We start from the raw sequence: 24119 nt of genomic DNA, 5'->3' as shown, positions 1-24119 counted from the left end.
ATGGGGGATCTTGCAGATGGTTCAGTGTCACCATATTAATAAGTGTTATCTTGCTGCTAATACATATTATGTCAGCTCAGCATTCTGCATCTACTAATGTTAGATCTGGTTTGATCTGATAATACTGTGCGGTATATCTGATGTGAGATATACTGTATGGAATTCACTATATTACTGTTGAATTTGGAAAAAATTATATGAAAAAATGTGATACTTTTTTTAATTGCCATTATGCACTTTGTACATGCACTGTGGTATGTTTTTTGTAATAAAATGCTGCATAACGTACTTACAATACATAGTTTATTGTTGATTTATTTCTGTAATCCTGTTCATTTACCTTTTTTGAGAAATCAGACTTGTTTGTAATTCTAAGCATCAGTTATATGAGACGAAATTTCAATTTTTAAAATGTATGGATAGCATGGGTTGGATTTTTTTGAATTAGGGATCAATAAAAGTTAAAAATTCTGATTTGAAATGTAATGTCAAAATCAGCCAGCATACACCTGCAGCAGTAAGTTTAGTTACCCATCAGAGACAGTATGATACAGGAAAATGTTTCATAGCATTGGGCAAAGCAAAACCTCACCCAAAGGAACAATACAGTACCATGCTGTTCTGGGGGAGGAGTGTGTCAGCCTAATAAACCAAAATCATGTTATCTGGTAAAGACCTCTTATAGTGAAATAAACAAAGAGCAGCATCCTTTCGTGCATCTGTGCTTCCTGGCACACCAGTTCCTCTTCACTCTAGCAGACAAGTGTGAAAAAATTGTGATAACTAATTCTAACTATAATAGTTAAGAGAAAGTATAAGCCACTCCCACAAAGTCAACCTTCATCCTCCTTTGTCTGTGTGTGACTCAAGGAACTTCCACAGCTAATGTCTCCCATAGTTACTCCTGAGAGCATTCTGCACCAAAAAATTAAAAATTCTGCACATTTTTAAATTCAGAAAGTTTTATTTGTTAATAATTAAATGCAGAGGCTCCAGCATGGCAGTGCGGGATCACAGGCTACTGGCTGCACGGAGGCGGCAGATGACACTGCAGCTCCCCTGCCCCCAGGACAGGGACTTGATGGTGACATTGCACCCAGCCTTAACACAGTGCAAGAGTCAGGCTTGCTCCAGAAACACGCTGGTCCCTGCCCCTCCACAGCAGTTGCTTCAGGTGTGGGCAGGCAGGCTTAGCCCAGCAGCATCCACATGTGGAGGAGCTTAGTTTGGGGGGGGATCCAGGTGTGGGGCTAGAGAGTTTTTTGGGGGGCAATCTGGATGCACAGGGGCTCATTAGGAGGTCCAGATTTAGAGGGGCCTCTGTAGGAGGGCCCAGGTGAAGGTGGTTGGGCCTCAGCAGAGGGGGGTCTGGGTATGGGGGGAAGGAGCTCAGCAGGGGTGTAAAGCTGCTGTGGGAGTGTCGGGTTGGGTGGGGGTCCAGATGCAGCTAGTTGATGCTCAGTGGGGTGGGGATGCGATGGGCCTGCTTAATGGTTGAGTCCCAGCTGCTGCTGCTGCCACTGAGGGGTGCCGCATGCCAAGCTCCTGCTTCCTGTCTCCCCATTGCCTCTTTACCTTCCCCACTGCAACCTCCCCTATCCCCTTCCCCTCACTCCTCCTACCCCCTTCCTTCCCCACTGCCTCTTCCCCCACCCCCCCTCCTTTGCCCCACAGGCATTCACCAGTGTACAGAAAACAGGATGGTTTCCATGCGGGGTACCCAGCACACACACAAGGGGATAACAACCAGCATGAGGACCCAGGAGCTGACATCCTGCCCCTGTCAGTGAGCCAGAATGGCATCCTCACCGCTCTCCACCACCCTGCATCTCTGCTCACAGAAACGGGGGGGGCTGGGGCATGTGACTCCATATGCCTCTACTGGGGGGGGGGGCAGTGCCCCTCTGCTCTTCCAGCTGTACCCGTGAACATGCCCTGCCCCCTCCCCACCGTGATTTACCTCTCCGCTGGCTGCTCTGGCCCCTGCACTGCCGGGCCGGGGGCATGGCCACTTTGGTGGCTTCCCTGGCATTGTCTGTGGGGACGCGAGGGAAGCCGCGGGGGCAGGAATTCCGCGTGTGCCCCGCGGGACAGCCCCCCCTCCCCGCAGTCACACGGAGGCTGTTCCCCTTCTGGAGGCAGTTTGACTCCCCACGCGGCTGCTGAAATCGAAGCGCAGAACTCACACCAGCCCCGTAAGAGCGCGGGACTCACCCCGGCGGGCACCGGGCACCAACTGACTCTGGGGGCCGCCTCAGGAAGCACCGGCGCGGGAGCCCGGGCAGCGCCCACTGGCACCTACCGCTCCTAGGGAGCCGGCGGCGGGGTTCCGGGTCCGCCCCTCCGCAGCCCCGCGCTCCTGCGTTGCCATCGTAACCGAGTCTCGCACTTCCGGCGGCAAAGGGCCCGTACGTCAGCGCGCGGCGCGGGTTCGCCGACGGCCGCGCGGGGCATGACGGGAGGAGCGGCTGGCGCCGCTGGGCCAATAGGAGATCGGCAGCCGTGATTGGCGCCTGCTGCGTCGCTTCCTGCTCCCCGGTGCCCGCCCGTCCCGCGCGTCGGGCGGCCTCGCTCGCGGGTGAGTTCTCGTGCGCGAGCCGGGCGGTTGGAGCGGGGCAGCCAGGGAGCGCGAGGACATCACCCCCCCCCCCGAGCTGCACGGGCTTGGGGGGGCCCTGTCCGTCCTCCCTCCCCCACCGAGCTGCACGGGCCGGGGGGGGCCCTGTCTGTCCTCCCTCCCCCCAACCGAGCTGCACGGGCCGGGGGGGGCCCTGTCTGTCCTCCCCCCCCACCGAGCTGCACGGGCCGCGGGGGGAGGCCGTGTCTGTCCTCCCTGCCCCCCGAGCTGCACGGGCCGCGGGGGGAGGCCCTGTCCGTCCTCCCCCCCCACCGAGCTTCACGGGCCTGGGGGGGGCCCTGTCTGTCCTCCCTCCCCCACCGAGCTTCACGGGCCGGGGGGGGCCCTGTCTGTCCTCCCTCCCCCCCCACCGAGCTGCACGGGCCGGGGGGGGCCCTGTCTGTCCTCCCCCCCCCACCGAGCTGCACGGGCCTGGGGGGGGACACCTGTCTGTCCTCCCTCCCCCCCACCGAGCTGCACGGGCCTGGGGGGGGACACCTGTCTGTCCTCCCTCCCCCCCACCGAGCTGCACGGGCCTGGGGGGGGACACCTGTCTGTCCTCCCTCCCCCCCACCGAGCTGCACGGGCCTGGGGGGGGCCCTGTCTGTCCTCCCTCCCCCACCGAGCTGCACGGGCCGGGGGGGGCCCTGTCTGTCCTCACTCCCCCCCCACCGAGCTGCACGGGCCGGGGGGGCCCTGTCTGTCCTCCCCCCCCCACCGAGCTGCACAGGCCTGGGGGGGGACACCTGTCTGTCCTCCCTCCCCCCCACCGAGCTGCACGGGCCGGGGGGGGTGACACCTGTCTGTCCTCCCTCCCCCCCACCGAGCTGCACGGGCCGGGGGGGGCTGTCTGTCCTTCCTCCCTCCCCCCCACCGAGCTGCATGGGCCGCGGGGGGAGGCCCTGTCTGTTCTCCCTCCCCCCCCACCGAGCTGCACGGGCCGGGGGGGCCCTGTCTGTCCTCCCTCCCCCCCACCGAGCTGCACAGGCCGGGGGGGGCCCTGTCTGTCCTCCCTCCCCCCACCGAGCTGCACGGGCCGGGGGGGGACTGTCTGTCCTTCCTCCCTCCCCCCCACCGAGCTGCATGGGCCGCGGGGGGAGGCCCTGTCTGTCCTCCCTCCCCCCCACCGAGCTGCACGGGCCGGGGGGGGCCCTGTCTGTCCTCCCTCCCCCCCCACCGAGCTGCACGGGCCGGGGGGGGCCCTGTCTGTCCTCCCTCCCCCCCCACCGAGCTGCACGGGCCTGGGGGGGGGCCCTGTCTGTCCTCCCTCCCCCCCCCACCGAGCTGCACGGGCCTGGGGGGGGGCCCTGTCTGTCCTCCCCCCCCCCCACCGAGCTGCACGGGCCTGGGGGGGGGGCCCTGTCTGTCCTCCCTCCCCCCCCACCGAGCTGCACGGGCCTGGGGGGGGCCCTGTCTGTCCTCCCTCCCCCCCCACCGAGCTGCACGGGCCTGCATGGCCCAAAGTGGATCTCTCCTGTCCCCTCTCTCTTACATAGAGGTGAGTAGGCCAGCAAAGACCTTCCCCGTCCCCATAGCTGTATGTTCCCAAGGGGACCCCTTCCTTCCCCCCTACTCACAGACATCAGGCGTGGGTCTTGCTGTTGTGCATAACCAGTCCCAGCATAGTTGCAAAGGAGTGGATGGGGCCCACGGGCTCTCTGCGAACCTGTTGCTGTAGCCATGTCTCTACTGCTCTAACTGCAGAAGACAGTAGGGTTCATGGGTTTGCTACTTGTTGCCAAGCGTCACCCAAACCAGACCTGCTGTAGTCATTTTTATAATGGGAGTGCTGAGAGCCATTGATCTAAACTGCAAACCCTGTCTGTAATGGAAACCACTTCAAACCACCTATGACTCAAACATCACCTTAGTGGACAATTGTGTGTGGTTCCTACCCGAGGCCCTCACCCAGTCCTTGGCCTTCTTACTGTCGTGGTGGCTGGGATTTTAAACATTTCTTGTTCCTTGTCCTACATGAGACACCCCCACATGCTCCAGGGGGACCTGACAGATGGACTAGATGCTTACACCTTGTCAATGCACAAAGTAAACCAAACTCTGAAAAATAAAGCGAAGAAAAAGAATCTTCTCTTTCTGTTAATTGAGCGTTTGTAACAATAATAGAAAGAACATAAAAATTCAGACAAGTGATTAAACTGATGGTGTCCTTTGTAAATATCCATGAGCACTGGAAAGTATGAAGCACAGAGTGAAGGGAGTCCCCACCTGTATTCAGTGCTTTTATCCCTATCTCTCCTGTGTAGCCTCTAATGTAAGGTCAGGGAACTTATGTGATGATATTGCATCTTATTCACATCTTGAGCCCTGTGGGGGTCTTGGTGATTTAGACTGCAACTGGGATATCTAGTAACATTTTCCATCTATACATTTCAAGGCAATCGTGGAAACCCTCCCCACCTCCATACAGACACACACAGCTAGATGGGCATAGGATGGGAGGCGCACACATACACCCACCACAGTCTGCGTCCACAAGCAATCCAAGCAGCTTATAGATAGTAAGTTGCTAATATAGTTGTAAAATATCCTGTGCTTGTTGTAAAGGTCCTGTAATGGGGCCGTTGCATGGACTGTAACTGTCTTTGGTTGTAAACTGTTTTCTCGTTAAGCGAAGGCAAACTGAAAAACATTCTGTGAGTGTGTACGTTGGGGTGGCCAACGTGTGGCTCTTCAGAAGTTAATATGCGGCTCCTTGGGCTGCTCACTGCTCAACCCCTGGCTCTGTGACAGGCCCTGCCCCTTCCCGCCCCCTCCCCTGAGCTTGCTGTGCCCTTGCTGCATGCCAGGAAACAGCTGATCGGGAGGTGCTGATTGGCAGGGCTGCCGGTGAGTGGGAGGTGCTGGGTGCAGGAAGCTGACATATTACTGTGGCTCTTTGGCAATGTACAGTGGTAAATTTCTCAGGCTCAGGTTGGCCTCGGCTGGTGTAAGTGGTACATGCATAGTGGGTGGATGCTGCTTCCTAAAGTCAGTGAGACTTAGGCTTTAGAGCCTATTTTACTTATTGCTATTTATTATTTGTATTCCCGTAGTGCTTAGGAGCCTTAGTCATGGACCAGGAGCCCATTGTGCTAGATGTTGTACAAACTGAATTAAAAATAGTCCGTGCCCCAAAGGCCTTACTTAGGAGCGGAGCAAATTTAAATTACCCACTTTAATAACGATTTAAATCAGTAAGCAGGAAACCTTGATGTAAATCATCAGTTTTAATTCTTTTCCATTTGTAGTTTTTAGTTATTTTCCTGAAGAAAAGTAGATTTTTCCCTTTACACTAAATTTGGTGAAAAGAGTAGAAGTACTTGTGACACCTTAGAGACTAACAAATTTATTTGAGCATAAGCTGTAGCCCACGAAAGCTTATGCTCAAATAAATTTGTTAGTCTCTGAGGTGTCACAAGTCCTACTGTTCTTTTTGCGGATACACACAACTCATTTGGATTCAGAAGTATGCAATCAGGCAGCAGGAGAGAACAAAAAAAATAAAGAGCAAGTACAGTACGGTACTGTGTTAAAGAGAAATTGCTAATACATGAAGGGAAAGCAGCATTTTTCTTCTGCATTGTAAAGATTCAAAGCTGTATTAAGTCATTGTTCAGTTGTAAACTTCTGAAAGAACTATGTTTTGTTCAGAGTTACAAACATTTCAGAGTTACAAAGAACCTCTCCATTCCTGAGGTGTCTGTAACTCTTCAGGTTCTACTGTACATCTGTTTCCTGCCCCCATACAGAACAGAAATATTTATTGAACATGTCTGTCTTTGCATTAGTATTGATAATTCTATCATTTTCATGGTCACCATAATAGAGGCTCAAATTAAATGTATACCCCAAATTAACAAAACATACTAAGGGGACCAAAAGCTTGCCACTATAGCTAAACAGCAAAGGACAAGAAATAGAGGCAAAAAGGCATGCTTTAACAACTGGAATTCAAATCCTCATGAGGACAATAAAAAGGAGCATAAACTTTGGCCAGTCAAGTGTAAAAGTGTAATTAGGCAGGCCAAAAAAAGAATACGAAGAGCAACTAGCACAACTAGCAAAGGTCTCAAAAACTAACAGCCACAATTTAAGTACATCAGAAGCAGAAAACCTGCCAAACAGTCAGTGGGGCAACTGGACAATAAAAGTGTCAAAGGAGCACTCAAGGAAGATAAAGCCATTGCAAGTAATTCACTTAGCTTCTCCTCATTGGTCTTCACTACAGAGGTTGTGAAGGAGAGTCCCACACCTCAGCTGTTCTTTTTAGGTGACAGATCTGAGGAACTATCCCAGGCTGAGGGGTCAGTAGAGGAAGTTTTGGAACAAATTGATAAACAGTAAAAAGTCACCAGAACCAGATGGTATTAGCTGAACAGTTCTGAAAGAACTCATATAGGACATAGCAGATTTACTAACTGTAATATGTAACCTGTCATTTAAATCAGCCTCTGTACCAGATGGAATTCACCCAAGAATTCTGAAAGAATTCAGGTATGAAACTGCAGAACTAACAATTGTGGTATGTAACCTATCACTTAAATCAGCCTCTGAACTAGATGACTGGGAGATAGCTAATGTGATGCTGATTTTTGAAAAAGTCTCCAGAGGTGGTCCTGGCAATTAAAGGCAGGGATGCTGGAATAATCTGTATAGTGGGGATGCTGAGAGCCATTGAACCAAACTGTAAACCCTGTATATAATAGAAACCGCTTCAAGCCAGAGGTTGCAGCAGCAATCCTGGTTCCAGCAGCTATGATTACAGACCAGTAAGACTAACGTCAATACCTGGCAATTTGGTTGAAACTATAGCAAAGAACAGTATTATCGGAAACATAGATAAACATATATGTGGTAGAAGATTCAAAATGACTTTTGTAAAGGGAAATCAAGGCTTGCTAATCTATTAGAATTCTTTGAGGGGATCAACAAACATGGACAAGGGGGATCCAGTGGATATAGTGTACTTGGACTTTTAGAACGCCTTTGCCAAGGGCCCTCACCAAAGGCTCTTAAGCAAAGTAAGAAGTAATGGGAAAAGAGGGAAGGTTCTCTCATGGATCAGTAACTGGTTAAAAGACAGGAAACAAACGGTAGAAATAAATTGTCAGTTTTCACAGTGGAGAGAGGTAAATAGTGATGTTCGTCTGGGATCTGTACAGGGAGCAGTGCTGTTCAACAGATGCATACGTTATCTGGAAAAAGGGGTAAACTGTAAGGAGGCAAAATCTGCATACAATATTAAATAACTCAGGCCAGTTAAGTCCAAAGTAGACTGCAAGGAGTTACAAAGGGTACTCAGAAAACTGGGTGAGTGGGTAACAAAATGGCAGATGAAATTCAGTGTTGAAAAATACAAAATTCTGCATATTTTAAAACATAATCCCACCTATACGTACAAAAGGATGGGATCTAAATTAGCTATCACCACCCAAGAAGGAGATCTTGGAGTTACTAGCAGCAAAGAATCTTGTGGCACCTTATAGACTAACAGACGTTTTGGAGCATGAGCTCCCACGAAAGCTCATGCTCCAAAACGTCTGTTAGTCTATAAGGTGCCACAAGACTCTTTGCTGCTTTTACAGATCTAGATTACACGGCTACCCCTCTGATACTTGGAGTTATTGTGCATAGTTGTCTGAAGACATCTGCTCAATATGCAGCGGCAGTCAAAAAAGCTAACAATGTTAGGAACCATTAGGAAAGAGAATCAGACCATAAATATAATGCCACTGTATAAATCCATGGTACACCCACACCTTGAATGTTAGTTGCATGCAGTTCTGGTTGTCATATCTCAGAATTGGAAAAGTTACAAAGAAGGACAGCAAAAATTATTAAGGGTATGGAACAGCTTCCATATGAGGAGAGATTAACAAGACTGGGACTTTTCAGCTTGGAAAAGATGAGTAAGGGAAGGGGGATGTCACAGAGATCTGTAAAATCATGAATGGTGTGGAGAAAGTGAATAAGGAAGTGTTATTTACTCTTTCCAGTAGCACAAAAATCAGGGATCACTTGATGAAATTAAGTTTAAAACAAACATATGGAAATACTACTTCACACAGTCCATCCGTGGAACTCCTTGCCAGGAGATGCTGGGAGGGCCAAAAGTATAATTCCAAAAAGAATTAGATAAGTTCGTGGAGGATAGGTCCATCAAGGGCTATTAGCGAAGATGATCTGGGATCTAACACCATGCTCAGGGTGTCCCTAGGCTGTGATTGTGAGAAAATAGGAGTGGATGACAGGGGATGGATCGCTCAATAATTGCCGTATTCTGTTCATTTCCTCTGAAGTACCTGGCATTGGCGACTATCAGAAAATAGGATACTGGGTTAGGTGGACCATTGGTCTGACCCACTACGGCTGTTCTTATGTTATGTTCCTCTAGTAATGGACCAATAGCATAGTTAGGATTCTTTCGTTCCTAATATTAAAAAAAAAAAAAAAAATCTTCTCCTTAACTCAGCTGGCCATAGATTTCTTCTTGTGTTCCTCCGCTTCCCTTATCAATTTTCTGCATTTCCTAACTTCTGATTTATATTCATTACTATCCCTTTTATTGTTTTATTTGGTATAGCTGTCTTATCTCCCATCTAAACCTGATCAGTTTTTTAACAAATATGGCCACCTTCCTTAATTGTGCAATTTTGGCTTTTGGGGCAGCTAGTCAGGTGTTTGTAAACAATTCCCAATTATCATTCAGAGTTTTCTTTTTAAATTCTTCCTCCCAGCTGATTTGTTTCAGGTGTTCCAGAATGAAACAAAAAGATTGAAACACCTTGCTGCCAGAAGTCCTGTAGGATTAGCAATAAGAGGTTCAGTTTGTAGTGAATTAGTTTAGTTGTTCATTATTTGTTTTGTGATAGCACTTAGGAACCCCAGTTTTCCCAAAGTTAGGAGAAGGCAGTAGTGCAAAAATCAGGGGAAGAGTTATAGTGGAAAATTAGCCTCAGAGGTCACTTGGGAGAGACTAGTATCCTTATCTAAGCATCCATTGTTATGATTGAGATTATTGAAACAGCAGGATTGTGAAAATATCTAATTAACTTTTCACCACATATGCTTGTTTTATGGATTTCCTTGAGTCTGAGTTGTGAAAATAGACTTGTCACTTTCACTTTTGTTTGTAGTCAGTCTTGTTTTTTCTCCTGCAGTGACACAGTAATACACTGTATGTGAATTGTAAACAGACCCGAATAAAATTTGTTTCATTTGAATTACAAAGATCACAAAAATGTCTTTATTAATATTGTATTTAGAAAAAAGCTTTGTTTTTTGCAAAGCCTGAAATTCCAGGTCTAACTAATAGACGTTATCTGTTTTTGTTTTGTTTTCTTCGTATTTGTAGACACAGTTACTAAGAATGACCTCAGAAAATCAGGCACTGATGGTTTAGCTTTTCAATTCTTGTTTTGGAGAATAACGTCTTGGTACGTTTGAAATGGTATTTTAAAAGTGCCCCTTTTCCCATATATTACCTCTCAAAAAGAGGCATTTGTAAATTCCATAAATAAGGGAATTTATAATAAAATACTAAAATTCTGTTCACCTCATTGACCTCCTTGGTTTTGATTTTCCCTGTTCCTTTTTCTCATGACAGAATTATGGATCCAAGCCTGCTAAAGGAACGAGAGCTATTCAAAAAACGAGCGCTCTCCACTCCTGCTGTAGAAAAGCGTGCGGCACCCTCGTCTGAGTCAACATCTTCCAAAAAGAAAAAAGCCAAACTAGAGCAGGGTGGGTCATCAGGCTCAAAACAAAACACAGGTTGGTGCAAGTTCCTCTGACTGTTTCTTTCCATCTGTCCACATACCCTATTGGGTTGGTCTTTCAGTAAACTGCCTGTGTGGCCAGAGCCGTTCTCCAAAGATCTGATCCTCTAGGATTCTTATACTTGGGTCTTAGCTCCTGAGTGTGAGAGTGCAGGAACTTCTACAACTCTTAAAGAATTTTGACTCTAGAGGATGGAGGTAGAGTGTGGATCAGGCCCTGTACTGTAAGTGACATGCCACCCTCTGGATGATGTAAATGGTGGCCTCTGAACTTTGCATCCAGTTTATGCTTGACCCTGCTTCATGAAGAAGCTCCTGGTGTGCTATGGTTGTGCATCACTCCTGCTCTTTTTACTGCATGCTTTCCAGTGTTTTCAGCTTTCCACCCTGTCTTTCCTTTTATTGAGTCTACTATATTGGTGCCTATCACTGTACCATCTCAGGTCTCATCTACACTTAAAACTGAGATCGACATAGCTACTGCTCTCCTGAGCACCATAGCTATGCTGATAGAAACCCTCAGTGTAGCTGCGGGTATGTCAACGGAAGAACGCTTGTGTTGACCTCACTCCATCGCTCAGGGAGGTAGAGATAATACAGCAATGGGGAAACCGCTTCCATCAGTGTAGTGTGCATCTACACCATGGGGTTACAGCTGCATAGCTGTGCTGCTGTCATTCCCATACTAGAGACAAGCCTTGAGTGTCTCCCAAGAGTAATGTCAGCAACAAAGTGATCTCTCTCTCCCTTCCTTGCCAATGGGCTAGCTAAGATTTTTTTTTTAATAAAAAGGTGTAAGCTTGGAGAAAGAACTGTGTTTTATATTTTGCTTTGTGTGCAATGTGGTTAGGGTCATTCTTGTTTTGTCTAGCAGTAAGTCTTGATCTATCAGCCTGGGGAGGTTCTGTAACCTGTGGTCACAAGTTGCTCTGTATTGGCCAATAGTTTCACTGGAATCGGAAAGAGAGAGAGATGGTGTCTCAGTAGCTATGGCCAGTTCCATGCAGAGTTTGGCAGAGCATGTCAGATATCTTTAAACTGACTTCCATGTTCAGTGAAGAGCTAACAGAGAGCAGTGAATAGAAGTGATGTGGTCCTGGTGACCTGTATGGCTGAGCCCGGGGACAGCTGTATTGTACATTCAACTCGATAGGTTGCCAAAGGCCTTTGCCCCAGTGCTCCAATGCAGTTCTGCAGCATATTATTGATTATTTTGGTGCTCTAGCATTCTGGTGTGCCTCTCCGCTGCTAATTTTTCCTTCTGAGTGCATTTTTGTCTATCAGCTTCTGCCTCGGTCTTTCTCACTGATTTTCCGTTTTTTCTTGATGCACCCTATCTTTGTTGCCGAAAAAAGAGACTGTTCAGTGATTTCAAGACCTGACTGTCTGGCAGAACTATGTTAGTGACAGATGACAGTATGCTCCATCTGCCTAGATATTGACCACAATAAGCAGAGTATCAGAGTTGGCTGTAGATGTCATCCTGTGCCTGGAAGAAAAATGCAGTGTGCCTCTGAACCCTCCTTCAGACACCTCCGGGGGACTCTTGTGCCCTGAGAATGTTGCTGTTGGCCAGAAAGCTGTGGCTTTGACATTGCCACCCCAGCGCTCTTTCACTGATGACTTGGGCACCGTCAGTGTTGATGCTTGCAATGAAGCTGTAAAATGCTCCAGATTCTCAAAGGATTAGCAGTTACACCCACTGGGGGAAGGGGCACACACCTTACCATCGCCACAACTACCCTACACCACACACCAGGACCTTAACTTTTCCCCAGTAGGGCTGCCAGCCTTCCATCATCCCCTTTACCCCAGCCTACCCTCTCTCAGCATAACCAGCTACTATACCAAACATCCACAAGTACTAATGTTGGATAAATATAATCTGGGAAAGGAGTGTGTGCGCAAAACAGGAAAGAGTTTAAGTTGTGGTCTGTAGTGTAGGGTGGTATTGTTAACAGTAAAGTGTATGCCTGTGGGTGGGGGGGAAGAAAGGTTGTGTTCTGTTGAAGGGCATAATTTTTCATTTCCTTGCTTCTGTGGATTTGAGCCATGTATTTTGTGTGTGTAAGAACCCTAACCGCTTATCCATATTTTGGGTATTTAGGTCAAAGCAACTCAATGGAAAGGTATTTCATCTTTGATATCAGTGTCAGACCCAGCCAGTATCAGAAGTGTTCAGTACTGCTACTGTGTGTCCTAAAAGGAATGAATTTGGTCTGATTTTACTTCTGAGTGAACAGTTGTTTTGGACGTCTTTTTATCCACTCAAGCTCAATGTGGCTAAAACAGAGCTCTTAATTACTCCCCCCCCCCCCCAGGTCCTCCTCACTACCTCCTTTCTCAATCACTGGAGACAACACCACCGTCATGCCTGTCACTCAAGCCTGTAACCTGGGGGTCATCTTTGACTTGGACCTCTTTCTAGGCCCTTATGTCCTACCACAGTCTGGGTGTAGGGCTCCATAGTCCAAAGGTCCTCTGCCTCTTGTCTGCAGTGGAGTCAAAAAAGTGAACAGAATGTTGGAAATCATTCAGAAAGGGATAGATAATAAGACAGAAAGTATCATATTGCCTCTATATAAATCCATGGTATGCCCACATCTTGAATACTGCGTGCAGATGTGATCGCCCCATCTCAAAAAAGATATACTGGACTTGGAAAAGGTTCAGAAAAGGGCAACAAAAATGATTAAGGGTATGGAACGGCCGCCATTTGAGGAGAGATTAATAAGACTGGGACTTTTCATCTTGAAAAGGAGGTGACTGAGGAGGGATATGATAAGAGGTCTATAAAATCATGACTAGTATGGAGAAAGTAAATAAGGAGTGTTATTTACTCCTTCTCATAACAAAATAACTGGAGGCCACTGAATGAAATTAATAGGCAGCAGGTTTAAAACAAACTGAAGGAAGTACTTTTTAACACACTGCACAGTCAATCTGTGGAACTCCTTGCCAGAGGATGTTGTGAAGGCTGAGTCTATAATAGAGTTCAGAAAAGAACTAGATACATTCATGGGGGATAGGTCCATCAATGACCATCAGCCAGGATGGGCAGGGATGGTGTCCCTGGCCTCTTGTTTTCCAGAACCTGGGAATGGGCGACAGGGGATGGATCACTTGATGTTTACCTGTTCTGTTCATTCTTTTGGGGCACCTGGCATTGACCACTGTCAGAAAACAAGCTCCTGGGCTAGATGGACCTTTGGTCTGACCCAGTATGGCCGTTCTTATGTGTCCTTGGCCGCTGATAGTCCCCACAGCTCTTCGGGGTATTCATCTGAGAGCAGTCCTGGAAGTTCCTTGGGATACTTGTCCATCTTCTCCAACTGCAGGATGTGGCTCCACTTGGGGGCTAATCCGGGATCCTGGAAGAGGTGTCTGCTTCCTCCTGTGTTCCAGCCCCAACTGAGCTCTGGGGCTCTGCTTTTATATTTCCTGTCCCACCCTGGGACTTCCAGTACGGGGAGTGGGGAGGTTTTAGGTCTGCCCACTGGAGGAATATAGTGGTCCCTTGCTCTCTAGTTCAGGGGGAGGCTGCTTCACCTCACTACACCCCACCTTCATGGAGTTACCCTGTGCTTGGTCTTCCTCTTGCTTCTAATGTATTTGTATAATGTTTTCTTATTACACTTTATGTCTCTAGCTCATTTAATCTCGTTTTGTGCCTTGATCTTTCTGATTTTGTCCCTACATACTTGTGTTATATTGTTTATATTCGTTCTTTGTAATTTGACCTAGTTTCCACTTTTTTAGTTCTCTTTTTTGAGTTTCAGATCATTAAAGATCTCCAGGTTAAGTCAGTATGGTTTCTTGCCATACTTTCCATCTTTTCTACGCAGTGGGATAGTTGGTTCTTGTGCCCTTAATAATGTCTGTGAAATACTGCCAACTCTCTTGAACTGATCTTACTAACTCCCTGAGTTTGCTAAAGTCTGCCTCCTGCTGTTCTCCCTCCTACCATTCCTTAGAATCATGAAGTCTATCATGACATGATCACTTTTACCCAAGATAGTCCCTGGATCTGTCAATAATATGTATTTCATGGCAAGGAAAGATTGATGAGAGACTAAAATAGTCAAAGTCGTGCGAACTCTGGACAGCTGGGGCCTGGTCTGTACTACAGAGTTAGGTTGACATAAGGCAGCTTACACTCACCTAACTCTGTAAGCGTCTACACTAAAATGTAGCTCCCACCGATGTAACTCGCCCACTACACTGACTTAATAACTCCACCTATGCGAGAGGAATAGTGCTTAGGTCAATGCAGTTAAGTCAATGCATTTTCACTGTTGATACTGGGTTGCTTACATTGACTGTTCCTGCCTTTCAAAAGCCATCCCACGATGCCCTACCCTGATAGTTAAATCAGTGTGAGCGCTCCTGGTGAGGATGCACACTGCTGACAAAAGGAAGGTGGTGTGGACACACAAAAGAGATTTAATTACTGTGGTGGCTGCATGTCAATGTAACTTAAGTCAACTTAATTTTGTAATGTAGGCTTGCCCTAATATAGAAACTTGATACATCCAGCATGAAAGTGTGTTCTAACCCCTGTAGCCAAGAACAGTGGATCTGTAACTCAAGAGTCAATCCCCTTGACTGGTAGAAGTGTGGGAGGGAGGTGGAGCTCAGTAATGATCTGTGAAATTATGGACTTGGAGACAGGAAAATGTGGGAGGGAATATCTTGGGTGATATTTTCTTGTATGGGGAGTAAAAAGATATTTATTTGCCTCCAGACAGTACTCTTGATTAAACACTCCTTTGTAGAAATATTGAGGTGACCTCACTCTGATGTGATAACAGCCTCTAACATCTAGGGATTGACAAGCAGTTTGGGTGAGGGATAGGGTGGGACTTCTCTGAACTGCAGGGAGAAGCTGTCAGGTCCTTCCAGGAAGTGGAAGTGGTTAGAGCGGTACTTGCTTTCTGGGAATAAACATTTTTCTTTTTTAATCTAATAAGAGAGCCTACCTCACAGGGCTTTGCAAAATATTCAGATGCAATGTGTAATGAAAACCATTTATTTTGTTTTACTGACATTTTTTCCTTTTAATAAACTTGTTTTTAAGAAGACTATTATTGTTTGGGTAAATTTTGTGCAGACTTCCCCCAAAAGGAGAGGTGCTGATAGGTAAGGAGTTTCTGGAATCCAACCCACCTCTCCTGATTTTGGGCACACATGGACAGAAGTATCCTTTCACATTAAGGTGTATTGCATGGGGCTGTGGCAGGCAAACATATGGGAGAAGCCTATAGACCAAGGAGGAGACATGAGGTGGCAGGGGTGAGGGTGACAATCAGATTGATCTGTATTTCTCCAATTAAGCAACATTGTGAATTGTTCAGATGAACAAATATTTACTCTAGTAATCAAATATAGATGACAAAAGTTCATTTAAAAACAAAAAACTTTCTTCCCACATAACATTGTAACAGGTGGGCCACATAAAGATTTTGCTAGCCATTCAAGTTCACATCCAGAAGTGGAATAATTGTTGCTAATAATGATTGTTAAGACCCAAAAAGCACATGACTTGCTCATAAGATGCAAGAGGCTTCATTTTGTTTGTTGGTTCTTCTGTGAGTTCTAGTGATCAATCATTATTACACCACTTCTGTTTCTCTCTTTCTAAAGCTGCCCATCATGGTTCTAACTGGGTTGGATTCATTCTCTAGGTCTTTCATGGTTTTATTTTTCACACAGCAGCAACAGTCAAGCAACTCGTAAAGGAAAGCCAACGCCACCAGAGAAACGACAGTAAAGATAAATATAACCAGAATAATAAAGCAGGCAGTGTTCCAGTTATCATGGAAAGGGTAAATCTTTTGCACTTGAAAACCAAGGTATTGGAAAAGGGACGTAGTCTCGTTCCAGTGACTGTTGTTGAAGGTTGCCATGCTTGGAGAGTCCTTTTATTGTGCTCACTGCAGCAGAGCTATAGGCTAAAACAAACAGAGAAACAAAGGTGATGTTTTTAGCTTCTGAAATGTCCGTTTTTTTCTTTTACCAACTATGTTGGAACTCAAATTATTTTCCCTATTTGGAAGAGTTTACTTTCAGAATGACAGCTAATTTCCTGTGGCAAGCAGTGAATATTGTTTGAACTGGGGAGCTTTGGACATGTATATACTCTTTGAAGTGAAGCTGCATTAATCTGTTTCTCTGTTTTATTTTAACTAAAAAAATATATTGGATCAGAATGCACAGCTTGACTGTGTGATGACTTTTTGAAATATATTTTATTGCAAGACTAATACACCGCAGCATGTTTCAATAAAGTTAAGGAGCATCTCATACTTATTCCAAAGCTAATGCAAAGAAGCAGTCTTACAGAGATTATTTCCATCTGCATGGGATGATTTTAGAAACATGTTCTATTTGTTACTCTTAAATGTTCTAGTTTTTTAATGGTTTGAAAACCCGCTCTGTGCATGTGACGTTTCTAGCAAAACGAGGGGCCCATGTGCTGTTACTAATGTGTGCTTTCTAGTGACTGGAATGATTAACGTGTGGTATTCTTCTATGTTCTTCCATTTGTAAGGGTTTTTCTCTTCCAGCTCTATGAGAGAGAATTTGTGATTTTAAGCACAGTACAGTTCCATTCATCAGAATTGTCTGGGGGCCATCTGATTCCTTTGGGTAACTGTGCGTTTGGATAAATGGAAGTGCTATGTTAAGCTGCAGGATTTCTGAGTAGGATGAGGAAAGGAGGCAGGCAGAGAGGAGGGTGGAAGAGAGAGAGAGCCTTGTTAATGCTGCTTTAGTAGGGTGACTAGATACCCCATTTTTAAAGGGACAGTCCCGTTTTTTGGGACTTTCTTATATAAGCACCTATTACTCCCCACCCTCTGTCCTGTTTTAACCCTATGCTTTAGTGCTTACCAGCACCGTCAGCATTAGGGGAGGGAGCTGGCCGTTCCCTTTGGTATTTGTATTGGTGTCTGCAGAGCCCAGGCTGTCAGCGTTGGGAAGCATTCAAAGAACACCTCTCCAGTCTTCTTTCCTTCCCCTTTTCTCTCCCTTACCCTCCCCTTTGCCTCCCTTCGTTTCCCTCCCTCCTTTCCTCATCCTATTTGGAAATCCTTCCACATCACAGTTCCCGCAGCCTTCATGTTAGTTAATCGGTTGGTATGTAACCGACATAGGGCTACGTGGGGGACACAGTGTTGTTTTGATAACTAGGCTGTCTGGGTCATTTGAATTTGGTTAAGTGGAATTACAGGACATTTAGAAATTGTGACTGTCTTGGAGAATGAGTTTCCAAAAACAAGGTTGAACTTTCATCTGCTCTCCAGGTTTATAATACAATGTCCTCACCTCCTCTGTATGCACTAATATTGCTCTTTCGATTAACACGCAAGCTTCCTGACACATTAAGGGCCAAATTTTCATAGTGTTCAGCACGCAGCAGCTGAGTGTCACTGTGACCCCATGTGTTAGGTTGCTACGCCTGGAGTGGGAGCTAGGCCTGGCACTGCAGGAGTGCTGCTCCTCCCACCAGGTGGTGCATGGCAGGCTCACTCTCCAGCCCGTCACCAATGACCCATCGCCTCCCTCTCCCTCAGCTGCAAGACCTGGCTCTGCCACTTCTTGGCGCTGGTCTAACTGCTTTCCTTGCTTTAAGGAGGCAGCAGGATTTAGATACGTGAACTTCTGGAACTGAGCCTAGAACAACATTGTATTGAAGGACTGGCTGCTGACTGAACTAAAATGGGAAAGGGAGCCCCCTGAGGCTTGGTGTTTTCTTAAATTGGGGGGAAGGGTTACGTCTCCCAGCACCTCTGAGGATAGAATGAGAGAGGGCTCAGTTGAGAGAGATGATGAAAAGAGGAAGGGAGAGATTAAAGCACAGATTTTACTCTGCTCTCATCCCTCACCTTAGAATACAAAAGACAAATGTACTTGTTAGAATACTATGAATTAAGTCATATCTGCAGAGGAGCAGGCGAAGGGCTGCTTTGGATATCTTTAAGATGGATTGAAATATATATTTTTAAATACCAAAAAAATTATTTAGGAACTTCAGTTATTAACATGATATACTACCCTTACATCCCAACAAATATTTGTAAAAGTGAGTTGAAGAGTTCTGGTTCTGCTCATGCATGAGTTAATTGTATCAATCACCTCTAGAGAAGGGAGGAATGTGCATTTTTCCTTTTTTAAAAAGAGCATTTATTTCTTTTAACTCTGAATTTCCTGACTTATGAACAGTTTTAAACATCAGTCATAGTATAGTATTTTAGTTTTTGCATAGTATAGAGGACCCGGAGTGAATCCATAGTTAAGAGCTTGTCTACACAGGGACATCCAGGAAAATTAATCTGAATTAACTAAAGGTGTGAATTTGAAATGGATTAGTTAAACTGCATTAAACCCCCCCAGCGAACACCCTCATTCAAAATTAAAGTGGCTTTAATTCTCTTTAAACTAGTACGCACAATGGCACCACATTAAAATCTCACAGACAACCTTCATTCTAGTATTTTCTCTCGAGAGCATGACTGTGCAGCCTTAATATTTTCTTTTGTATGTAAATTAAGATGTAAATTTTGCTACACAAACTTGGTACAGGAAGACTGAAGGTTAGGTAAGAAAGGCTAGAAGTCTTTTGCATGTTATACTCATGCGGATGGGATATGATGTAACATTAATTAAAATCAGAGTTATATAGCTAATTAAGGAAAGATGCTCAGTTTGATTGTAAAAAATGTATGTTTGTACTGCGTATAACTACACTGAACATGAGGCAACTTTGTTCACTTAAGTTGAAATTCTTTACAAAAATCTTAAGATAAAGTGATTTTTGTTTTGTAGATAAGTTAACAAATAAAGGCATAGCCTATTAAGAAGTCTACCTGGTTACCTTTTATTTAACTTTACTTAATCAAAATGCTACATGACCAGAAAATACTAATTGTAAAGAAAACACTGATATTTTGTTTACAAAATTGGAAACCAAAATATATGGATAATTGAAAGGAAAAATGATAAAGCCTAAATTTCATATTGTTACCTATTTTAAACAGTTTGTCTATGAATTTACCAGTAATAAAATTGGGCCATTATTAATATAAAACAGGAAACAGCCGGTATGTAGGGGATAGAGCCGGTAGCAGGTATAGTATTGACACCCTTACTTCTGTGCTGCTGCTGGCAGTGGAACCGCCTTCAGATCTGGGTGGCCAGAGAGTAGCGGCTGCCGGCCAGGTCCCAGCTCCGAAGGCAGCACCGCCAGCAGCAGCAGTGCAGAAGTAAGGGTGGCAATACCATGCTTGCTGCAGGGCTCAACTCTCTACTCTTTCTTTCCTTATTTTTTCTGTCCCATTTTTCCAGGGCACCCCTCCCAAGCTTTGTGACCTGGACAACTGCCCCACTTGCCCCGTCCTGGTTACAGCCCTGTAGTTGCACCAAATTGTCTGGTTATCAAAAAATAAATAAAATAAAATAAAATCACAGGCATATCATAATAGTTGAGTGTTTATATTGTTCCAGCAAATTTTTCTTAAACAAATAGGTCTGCTGTGGCTTTTCCAAATTACTGCAATTAATAAAGGTCCATTATTACTTTTTCACAATTTTCCATGTCTTGTCCACAACTCAGCCACTATTATTTGAAGATCATCCCACGATTTGGGTAGTGTCTTAGCTATAATTAATTTTTAAACTCTAGTAACATGAGTTGTAAGACAATATTTTTAACCCCTTTGATATCTGATAGCTAGTGATTTAGTTATGATATGCCAACTGTTTTGAAGATAGTGCTTAGCACTTCTTAAATCAGGATGGGCAAACTTTTTGGCTCGAGGGCCACATCTGGGTATGGAAATTGTATGGTGGGCCATGAATGCTCACGGAATTGGGGGGTTGGATTGTGGGAGGGGGTGAGGGCTCCAACTGGGGGTGCGGGTTCTGGGGTGGGACCAGAAATGAATTCAGGATGCGGGAAGGGGCTCTGGGCTGGGGCAGGGGTATGGGTGGAGGGGGTGAGGGCTCTGGGGTGCAGGAGGGTGGAACTGAGGGGTTTGGAGGGCGGGAGGGGGATCAGGGCTGGGGCAAGGGGGTTGAAGTGTCGGAGAGGGTCCCACTTACCTCAGGCAGCTCCCAGAAGCAGTGGCATGTCCCTCCTCTGACTCCTATGTGGAGGCATTGACAGGAGGCTCTGCACGCTGCCCTACCTGCAGGTGCTGCCCCTGCAGCTCCCATTGGCCTTGTTTGCTGGCCAATGGGGCAGTGCTTGTGGCGGTGGCAGTGTATGGCACCCCCTGGCTGCCCCTATGCATAGGAGCCAGAGGAGGGACATGCTGCTGCTTCCAGGAGCCGCGCAGAGCAAGCCCCGGACCCCACTCCCTGGCAGGGGCTTCAAGGCTGGATTAAAACATCTGAAGGGCCGGATTTGGCCCCCAGGCCGTAATTTGCCCAACCCTGTCTTAAATAGTGCCTAGGAAAATTAAATATCTCCATTGAAGAGAGAATTTCAGATAATTCTACTTTATAAACATATTTAGGGCATGGTCCGGTTATTTAGCTGTAGGCTGATTTTGATAATGTTCTAGAGGTGTTGGCTCTCCCCTAGTGACTATAATCCCCCAAACGTGATTAAAGCCAAGACAGCTGTTTAGTCATCTGCCAACACTGTTGTAATCATGAAATACAAGACTATAAACTTCATTGCTAAGCCATCAAAATTAACTGCAGCACTGATAAGGTGAGAAAGGACACATCTTTGAAAATTGTCATAGAAACTCGGGTTCGACACAGTTGCATTTTAATTCTAATTGCAGTAGGAATATTTAAAATTTACAGTGAGCCAATTTGATTAGTCTGCGTTGCAGGTATTGTGCATGAACGAAATCTAGTAGCAGTTAAATACTTATTTAATTCTATAATGTCTATAATAGGTTTTAATCTAAAAATCATTCTTTAGATGCTGTGATAATGTAAGCTTACTTGAAATTGTATTCAGAGGAGCAGTGGCAAAATGACTCATTTTAATGCAGTGCTGAGGAAGTCTCATATAAGAAACAACTGGACAAACATCTTTGTGTAATGGTATCTAGAAATCTCTCATGGATTCTAACCTGTCTGTGTACATTGTGCAGATGGATTAACACTCTGATATTTACCCCAGTAATATGTTAAGTGATAAGGTTGATTTTCATGCTAGTCTAGCAAACCAATTCTTTAGAACACATTTGTAGCCTAGCTAGGCAGTATACAGTCTTATTCTTAAGCAATTTAATGATTGCTTTATTGTTTATATTTGAAAAATACACCCTCTAACATTCTGGTTTTTGTTACAGAATTAGATTTTTTTTTTTTAATAAAAAGATGATTTTTAGCATCTATTTAAAAACAGTCAGAATCAACTAAATGGAACGTGAGGCTGCAAGAAATGAGCTGCTGGTTAGTAAACATCAAATACATTTTGTTTACTGCGCATTGGCTTGGATGTGTTGGGTTTCTTGTAAGATGGAGTGGTCATCAATTTTCCATTAATGCACAGATGGTAAAAGTGCATGTCTGATAGTAGCAGATTAAGGACTGTAGGAGAGTAAAATCCTGCTTAACACAAAGAAAATTCGTGCTGGCTTTTATAGGAGAAAGGCTTTATATAAAGTTCTTTTCTAAGCTAAAGATATATTTTCTTTCAATAATCAATATAAACATAAGACAATTTTAAAAAATGGTACAGACCTACCTCTTGTCTGAAAGGATGCTGAAAGAGCTCTGGTCTGCTCTGTTTTTCTTTTTTTTTCTTTTTTTCTTTTTTTAGTGCAGCCTATGGCACAGCTAAAATGGAGCTTTGCTACTATTGGCCAGAACATAATGCTGCTGACAACTTCCTTTATGCTCATTTGCATCAAACCCCACTACCCCAGGAGTAAATCATTCATAAATTTAAATGGTATTGTATAGGATGATAAACCCGCCCTCCCCACCCCGTATCTTTTTCTTTTACCATGTGAGCTTATTAACGGTGAGGTATATTAGTGATACAGTGGTTGTTAACATGCTTTAGCTTTGAGGTGGAAGACAGTGAGTCAGAGCATGACATCTGAAATGTTAATATCTGCAGATTTCTGTTTCTGTTCAGTATTATATTTACTTAGGGTAAACTGTAAATGTGCCACAATCTGGTAGATTAAACAGGTTAGTAGGAAACAATATTGCTGCCTTTGACTTAATTCTTGGACAGAACCGTTACATAATGTGTTTTCTTAACCATAAATTTTCTGTTGTGGCGGTAGAGGTGCTCTCTAATTTTTGTTTTACTGATCTCTTAGGTCTGTAACCATTAAGATTTTTTTCTTTAGTAAATTTCCTTCATCGAAAGTATTTTTAAAAAAAAAATTATTGATACAAAATAAAAGCGGCTTGCTTTTGTTACTTTGTTTTCCAACGTCTAAACTGAAGTTTCTGGAGAGGGCCTGTTCTGTTATCCCTGGATTTATACTGTGTAAGGTCTGTGATATAAATAATAATATATAAACCAATTATTCAATTTAATCGTGTCTGTTACATTTTCTATTACTTCAGCTTCCTCCTTTGGTCCATGTCTTTCTGCTTACTCTTCAGGGAAGTCATAATCTTGGAGTTATGACATGACAATCTGATTATGAATTTTTGACATGACGTTCATTTTTATGGTGTTATGCTTTTGCCAAACCTTAGCAAAGCCCCTGATTTCAATGTAAGTCTCTACAATAATTAGCAAATGGGTCAAGGAAAGTATATATGAAAAACAAAAAAAGTAAATACTTTTTTTTAAATCTGACCATTTTGAATGTTTATTTCACAATCTTTTTAGAAAGTAACTTGCAAATAAAATTAGTACATAACTGGCAGTGCACCAAATGCTTCCTGCCTCTTCAGAAATGCCAAGATGGATAGCGTGGGTGTATTAGCAGACTGAGTTAATCTACAGTTCCCTTTAAAGAAGCAAGGGCATGCTAAATTTAAACACAGTGAATATAACACATTTTCTCTCAGTCTACCACTTATGTGATAACCCACTTTCTGAGTCTATTCCCAATTTACTGTGAATATTTGGTCCTTAGCAAAAGTCTCAAATAAATTTCCTAGAATACAATAGTGTATTAGACTAGATCCTCAGAATATGTTGTTGCTAGTTGTACTCTGTTGTGGTACCTTAAGTAGGGGGTAAAAAAAAAAAAATCTGACTAAGACTTTCAAAATAATAGTTGATCTTGAATGCCTTAAATTTTTGATACCCAACTGGAAACATTGATTTTCAGTGTCTGGATGCTGAGAACCGGGTTCAGATTGACTTTAGTAAGAAAATAAGCTTCCATTTTCTGCTTTTATAGTGCTTATGGGCAAATGTGTTTTGCAGAGTGTTGATGTGTGCTATGGCTTATAAAAAAGTATCCACTAACAATAGAATTCCCAGTTGGAAACCAAATCTTCAGAAATAGCATTAGAGACACGTAGGCATTGTTTGCGCTAGTAATTTTCCTAACTGCCATTCCTGTGCTTCATTTGTGCAATCATCAGTCAAAGCATTAGTGGAGACAGGGCAACAGCATTTTAACAGTGTGTTATCTAACCCTGTTTGGAGCACTTAAAGTTCTATTTCTGAGTTTGGGAAGGGCTTTGCTGGAGTGAATTAAGGCCTGTTATATAGCAGTAGGTTATATAACAGAGCTGAGGTGACTGTCCCTTTCTGAAGTGCCCTGTGTTTAGAGAATCTG

At 44.7% G+C, this 24119-nt stretch overlaps 2 protein-coding genes across 4 annotated transcripts in view; one reads left to right on the top strand and one right to left on the bottom strand.

Moving 5' to 3' along the window:
* The first annotated feature begins 2482 nt into the window (after window positions 1-2482).
* GTF2E2 (general transcription factor IIE subunit 2) overlaps window positions 2483-24119 on the top strand; it is a 52147-nt gene continuing 30510 nt past the window's right edge. Inside the window, exons 1-2 of one of the 2 annotated variants that reach the window (XM_030565275.1) lie at window positions 2483-2578; window positions 10224-10390. In XM_030565275.1, coding sequence (XP_030421135.1) covers window positions 10228-10390 — 163 coding nt within the window. In that variant the 5' untranslated portion in view covers window positions 2483-2578; window positions 10224-10227. Of the gene's footprint in view, window positions 2579-5051; window positions 5137-10223; window positions 10391-24119 lie in introns of those variants that run through there. The other variant, XM_030565276.1, reaches the window with a different exon arrangement.
* SMIM18 (small integral membrane protein 18) lies at window positions 15491-22206 on the bottom strand. 2 transcript variants are annotated; one of them, XM_030565278.1, is made up of 2 exons: window positions 22102-22206; window positions 15491-16346 (listed from the first exon to the last, which is right to left on the bottom strand). In XM_030565278.1, exon 2 carries the CDS (start codon window positions 16299-16301, stop codon window positions 16008-16010), a length of 294 nt encoding a protein of 97 aa, XP_030421138.1. In that variant the 5' UTR covers window positions 16302-16346; window positions 22102-22206; the 3' UTR covers window positions 15491-16007. The 2 variants fall into 2 exon arrangements, with proteins under 2 accessions (XP_030421138.1, XP_030421137.1); XM_030565277.1 differs by having other exon boundaries at window positions 22106-22206.

The sequence above is a fragment of the Gopherus evgoodei genome, chromosome 5, assembly GCF_007399415.2.
Source record: "Gopherus evgoodei ecotype Sinaloan lineage chromosome 5, rGopEvg1_v1.p, whole genome shotgun sequence".
Lineage (NCBI taxonomy): Eukaryota > Metazoa > Chordata > Testudines > Testudinidae > Gopherus > Gopherus evgoodei.
The sequence above is the reverse complement of the archived record's forward strand: the minus strand, read 5'-3'. Positions and strand labels throughout refer to the sequence as shown.

Excerpts from the sequence above, each read along its gene's own strand:
- SMIM18 (XM_030565278.1), bottom strand. The coding sequence starts at position 16,301 with ATGGCAACCTTCAACAACAGTCACTGGAACGAGACTACGTCCCTTTTC.